Raw genomic sequence first — 6,605 nt, forward strand, 5'->3', positions numbered from 1 at the left:
TTCAGATAAATGCGAGGTGCTGCATTTTGGGAAAGCAAATCTTAGCAGGACTTATACACTTAATGGTAAGGTCCTAGGGAGTGTTGATGAACAAAGAGACCTTGGAGTGCAGGTTCATAGCTCCTTGAAAGTGGAGTTGCAGGTCGATAGGAGAGTGAAGAAGGCATTTGGTATGCTTTCCTTTATTGGTCAGAGTATTGAGTACTGGAGTTGGGAGGTCATGTTGCGGTTGTACAGGACATTGGTTAGGCCACCATTGTAATATTGCATGCAATTGTGGTCTCCTCCCTATCAGAAAGATGTTGTGAAACTTGAAAGGGTTCAGAAAAGATTTACATGGGTGTTGCCAGAGTTGGAGGATTTGAGCTGTAGGGAGAGGCTGAACAGGCTGGGGCTGTTTTCCCTGGAGCATCGGAGGCTTAGGGGTGACCTTATAGAGGTTTACAAAATTATGAGGCGTATGGATAGGATAAATAGACAAAGTCTTTTCCCTGGGGTCAGGGAGTCCAGAACTAGAGGGCATAGGTTTAGGGTGAGAGGGGAAAGATATAAAAGAGACCTAAGGGGCAACCTTTTCACGCAGAAGATGATACGTGTATGGAATGAGCTGCCAGAGAATGTGGCGGAGGCTGGTAAAATTGCAACATTTAAGAGGCATTTCGATGGGTATATGAATAGGAAGGGTTTGGAAGGATATGAGCCAGGTGCTGGGAGGTGGGACTAGACTGGGTAGGGATATCTGGTCAGCATGGACAGGTTGGACTGAAGGGTCTGTTTCCATGCTGTACATCTCTATAACTCTATGACTCTACTCACTGCAAGTTGCCTAGTCTCTGAGCTGTTCTTGTAGCACAGTATCTACATAACTAGTTCAGTTCATTTTCTGGTTAAAATTAACAAGCAGAATGTTGATAGTGGAGGAATTCAGTGATGCCATTCAATCTCAACGGGTAATGGTTACATATTTGACATAAGGCTGCAATGAGGTCAGGAACTGAGTTTCTTAACGGAACAAATTGGGTGTCAGTCAGCTGGTTATCGCTAAGTAAGTGCTACTTGATTTCATTTTTGATGATCCTTTCCATCACTTTGCTGATTATCAAATGTAGACTCATAGGGCAGTAATTGTCTGGGTTGGATATGTCCTTTTTTTCTGCATAGGACATCCTTGGGCAATTTTCCACATTGCCAGATCGAAATGACTGATGTAGCTGTACTAGGAGAGCTTACTAGGGATGCAGCAAGCTGTCCAGCACAAGTCTCCAGTACTATTGCTGGATTGTCATTGCCTTTGTGTTATCCAATACAATTCCTTGATATCATATAGAGTGAAATGAATGGGCTGAAAATTGGCATCTGTGATGTTGGGATCTGTAGAGGAGACTGAAATGGAGCATCCACTCGGCACTTAGAGTCATAGAGATGTATAGCATGGAAACAGACCCTTTGGTCGAACTCATCCATACTTGAGTTTTTGCTAGCATTTGCCCCATATCCCTCTAAACCCTTCCTATTCATGTACCTATCCAGATACCTTTTAAATGTTGCAATCGTACCAGCCTCCACCATTTCCTCTGGCAGCTCATTCCATACATGTACCACCCTCTGCGTGAAAACGTTGTCCCTCTTATATTTTTCACCAGAATTGCACACAACATTCCATTCTGGATGAGGACTGTTGCACTGAGGTATTGGAAAAAGTGAGGACTGCAGATGCTGGAGATCAGAGCTGAAAATGTGTTGCTGGAAAAGTGCAGCAGGTCAGGCAGCATCCAAGGAGTAGGAGAATCGATGTTTCGGGCTTGAGCCCTTCTTCAGGGAGGGCTCCTGATTCCTGAAGAAGGGCTCATGCCCAAAACGTCGATTCTCCTGCACTGAGGTATTGGGCAACCAGTCAAAGATGGGGATATTTCTAAAGTGTCTTCCTCTTCAATGGAGCTTTTTAATTGTCCACCACTATTCATGACTAGATGCAGACTACAGAACGTAGTTATGATTTTTTGGATGTGGAATTGCTGAGCCCTGTTTAACACTCACAGTTTAAGCTGCTTGGAAAATAAGTGGACTTGTATTGTGGTTTAACAAGGTATTTTTAATTTATTCACAGGATGAGGGCATCGTTGGTTAGGCCAGCATTTATTACCCACCCATAATTGCCAGGCCAGATTTATCCTGGGCTGCTCCAGGAAGTGTGAAAGGAGGTTGCTAAGCTGCGGGCGAAGATCTTTGCCTCCTCACTCTCCACGGGAGTCATACTGGAGGTTTGGAAAGAGGTGAATGTTGTTCCTCTTTTCAAGAAGGGTAATAGGGAAATCCCTGGCAATTACAGACCAGTCAGTCTTACCTCTGTGATCAGTAAAGTTTTGGAAAGAATTCTGAGGCATAGGATTTATGACTATTTAGAAAAGCATAGCGTTATTAAAGGCAGTCAGCATGGCTTTGTGAGGAACAGGTCATGCCTCACAAATCCTATTGAGTTCTTTGAGGAGGTGACAGACTTTAGCAAGGCATTTGAAAAGGTTCCCCATGGCAGGCTCATGCATAAAGTCCTGAAGTATGAGATACAGGGAGATTTGGCTATCTGGATTCAGAAGTGGCTGGCTGACAGAAGGCAGAGAGTGGTTGTAGATGGAAAGTATTCTGCCTGGAGGACAGTGTTAAGTGGCATCCCACAGGGCTCTGTTCTTGGGTCTCTGCTCTTTGTAGTTTTTATAAATGACTTGGATGAGGAGGTTGAGGGGTGGGTTAGTAAATTTGCAGATGACACAAAGGTGGAGGTGCCGTTGAAAATATCGAGGCTGCAGTGCAGCACAGGATGCAGAGCTGGGCTGAGAAATGGCAAATGGAGTTCAACGTGGATAAATGCGAAGTGATGCATTTTGGAAGGTCGAACTTGAATGCTGAATACAGATTAAAGACAGGATTCTTGGCAGTGTGGAGGAACAAAGGGATCTTGGTGTTCAAATACATAGATCCCTCAAAGTTGCCACCCAAGTGGATAGGGTTGTTAAGAAAGCATATGGTGTTTTGGCTTTCATTAACGGGGGGATCGAGTTTAAGAGCCGCGAGGTTTTGCTGCAGCTCTACAAGTCCCTGGTGAGACCATACTTGGAATATTGTGTCCAGTTCTGGTTGTCCTACCATAGGAAAGATACAGAGGCTTTGGCGAGGTGCAAAGAAAGTTTACCAGGATGCTGCCTGGACTGGAGGGCTTGCTTTATAAAGAAAGGTTGACTAAGCTCAGTCTTTTCTCTCTGGCAAGAAGGAGGAAGAGTGACCTGATCGAGATATATAAGATAATGAGAAGAATGGATAGAGTCAATAGCCAGAGATTGTTCCCCAGGGCAGGATTGACTGGCACGAGAAGTCATAGTTTGAAGATATTAGGAGAAAGGTATAGAGGGGACGTCAGAGGAAGGTTCTTTACGCAGAGAGTTGTGAATGCATGGAATGCGTTGCCAGCGGTGGTGGTGGAAACAGATTCATTAGGGACATTTAAGCGACTGTTGGACATGCACAGGGATAGTAGTGAGTTGAGGGGTGTGTCGGTTAAGTTATTTTATTTTACATTAGGATTAATCCTCGGCACAACATTCTGTGGAGTACTTTTCTATGTTCTATAATTGGATTTATTGCCCATCCCTAACTACCTAAAGGATGCATAAGAGACAACTACATTGCTGTGGATGTGGGTTGGAGTTACGTGTAGCCAGACTGGATAAGTATGGCAATTTCCTTCCTAAAAGGACATTAGTGAACCAGATGGATTTTTCTGACAATGGATTCATGATCATTGTTATAATCTTAATCCTGGTTTTTTATTGAATTCAAATTCCACCATCTGCCATGGCAAGATTCAAACCCAGGGCCCCCGACCATTACCTGGGTTTTGGGATTAACAACCCAGCAATAATACCATTAGACCACCACGTCCCCTGGACTGAGTTAACCACTCACTTTTATGAACAAAAAACAGAAATTGCTGGAAAAGCTCAGCAGGTCGGGCATGCATCTCTGGACAGAAATCAGAGTTAACGTTTTAGGTCCAGTGACCCTTCCTCAGAACTAGGAATGTGCAGGTTAGAGGCATTAACCATGGGGATAAGGTTGGAGCTGGATCTTGGTGGGATGCTCTTTGGAGAGTCATTGTAGATGCAATGGGCTGAATGGCCTCTTTCTCCACTGCAGGGATTCTATTACATGAGTAAACCAATTGTTTAATGGTTATCTTTTAATTCCAGATTTTATTGAAATCAAATTTCATCATTTGTTGTGGTGGGATTCAAACTTGGGTCACCAGGAATTTACCTGGGTCTCTGGATTAGTAGAGAGTAGAAAGAAAGAACAAGGTTAAGTTAAACATTGCAGTAACTGCACACCAACATAATGCTCACCTTGAGGTTAGCCATGACTGCAGTCAAGTAAGAATCTGTTAAAAAAAAATGCAGTCCTTCAAAAACTTTGCTGGTGTCCAAGTCAAGTTAGTGTCACTACCAGGAGGATTTTCATCAACTTTATGGAACAGAGACCCTTAGCAAATTAAATAGGGACCCAGTAGCAGCTGCCAAAGCACGCTGACAGCTCAGACAGAGGTTTTACGTCAAGCATCACAGATAACTTCTACAGGAAGCATGGCTCAGCCTGGGTAATGTTTCATTGTGAATGAGATTATGTAGTCTGGATTAGTAGTCTAGTTACAATACCTTCACTTCTCACCTGCCCTGTCACAGAACTGTTGATTTTGATATGGAGAGGCAGAATGGCTGATGATGATATGAGGACACTTTTCTATTTTTAATGGAAATCTTCAGGGTTGCATCCTCATCCTGCTGATACCAGGGAGAAACCTCTATTACAGTCAATGCTGTGGCAGCTGTATCTGTCCAACAGCTTGATGTTATGTATTTAGGTTAACAGCAATATGAATCCATCAGTACCTAGCCTCTCCATTGACAATACCTCAGCTGTGTATCACCTTGGTAACACACGAAACTTGTTTCTTCATGGCCCCAGGCTCATCTTTTGAGGATCTCATAGGAGGCTTTGACCTCAGACCTGCGGCATGCCGGCCCACGGGTATAATGATGGTGAGGCACTTACAGCAATCTCTTCTGTGAATATCTCCTCTGCCTGATGGATGCTTTGGGAGAAGTGACGGCCAGTAAACCATGGCAAAAAAACCAGGAGTGCACTGATCTAAACTGTCACTTTTCTGAACGTCCTGAAATCAGGCCAACTGTAGTGCTGTGTGTTCCGTATCAGACGTAACTAAACCTGGAGGTTTGAGTGGGGGTCTTTGATGTGTGGGTAGGCCAGGGTTTCTATAGCTTTTGCCCTAGATAAGAGCATTCTCAGAACAGATAGCTGACACTGCATTCAATCTGCCCAAAACATCTTATATGGTTTTATAATGCTCAGGAAAGCAATTATTTCCTCCAATATAAAACAAAGAACTGAAGATACAGCAAATTTGAAATGAAAACAGAAAACGTTAAGAAACTCAATAGATCTCAATGCTGCCTCACAATGTCAAGGACCTGGGTTTCATTCCAGCCTTGGATGACTTATCTGTGTGTTCTCCCTGTACATTTGCGGGTTTCTGTCAGGTGTTCTGTTTTCCTTTTACAGTCCAAAATGTGCTGACTGGGTGAATTGCCCATGCTAAAATTGTCTGATGTGTAGGTTAGGTGGATTAGCCATGGTAAATTAGGGAGCTGGGGCTGGGTGGGATGCTCTTTGGAGCCAAAAGGCTTTTTTCTGCACTGTAGGGATTCTGAGGTCTGTTGGCATCTCTGGAGGGGAAATAGAGTTAGCATAGTGGAGCATGGTGGCTCAGTGGTTAGCACGAGGGACCTGGGTTTGATTCCAGCCTCAGGTGACTGTGTGGAGTTTGCACATTCTCCCTGTGTCTGTGTGGGTTTCCTCCAGGTGCTCTGGTTTCCTCCCACAATCCAAAGATGTGCAGGTCAGGTGGATCAGTCATGCTAAGTTGCCCATAGTGTTAGGTGCATCAGTCAGAGGGAAATGGGTCTGGGTGGGTTACTCTTTGGAGGGTTGGTGTGTTGTGGACTGGTTGGGGCAAATGGCCTGTTCGCACACTGTAGGGAATCTAACCTAATTTCAGGTCCAGAACTATTTGACCAGCTGACATTGTGTTTTATCATGATATTATCCTCCTGCTGACTAAGTACCACTGGAGTGGGATGTGGGTGGAACATCTAAAATTGCTCTTTAACTTCAAACAAACTTTAACCAGCGGAAACTAGATACTCTGTAAAGGAACTGCGCACGCGTAGGTGTACGTTCAACGATGGCTTCGTGCGCAGGCGTGCAGCCGGCGACCTGACGTTCTCTGCGCCTGCTCAGTGTGGTCCTGGTGGACGGTTTGAAAGATGGCGGGAGTGACGGTGGATCTGGTAACGGACGATGAAGCGGACAACAGGGATTCGGGTACTTTCATCAGCGGGGATTTGCCGGTCGTGTTCCTCTGCTCCCAATGTCGGCTGCCGGTGGGAGACTCGCTGGCCTGGGTCGGAGCAAACCCGAAGGAGGACATGATCTACCTGAGCAGTGAGTGGGAGAGGGGGAAGAGAGAGGGAGAAGGG

The 6,605-nt window shown here is 44.9% G+C and overlaps 1 protein-coding gene across 1 annotated transcript in view; it reads left to right on the forward strand.

Annotated features, from left to right (window-relative positions):
• The first annotated feature begins 6,257 nt into the window (after positions 1-6,257).
• Positions 6,258-6,605, forward strand: part of mis18a (MIS18 kinetochore protein A) — a 15,585-nt gene continuing 15,237 nt past the window's right edge. The window contains exon 1 of the mRNA XM_043701206.1: positions 6,258-6,570. Coding sequence (XP_043557141.1) covers positions 6,393-6,570 — 178 coding nt within the window. The 5' untranslated portion in view covers positions 6,258-6,392. The remainder of the gene's footprint in view (positions 6,571-6,605) is intronic.

The sequence above is a fragment of the Chiloscyllium plagiosum genome, chromosome 12 (genome assembly GCF_004010195.1).
Source record: "Chiloscyllium plagiosum isolate BGI_BamShark_2017 chromosome 12, ASM401019v2, whole genome shotgun sequence".
NCBI lineage: Eukaryota > Metazoa > Chordata > Chondrichthyes > Orectolobiformes > Hemiscylliidae > Chiloscyllium > Chiloscyllium plagiosum.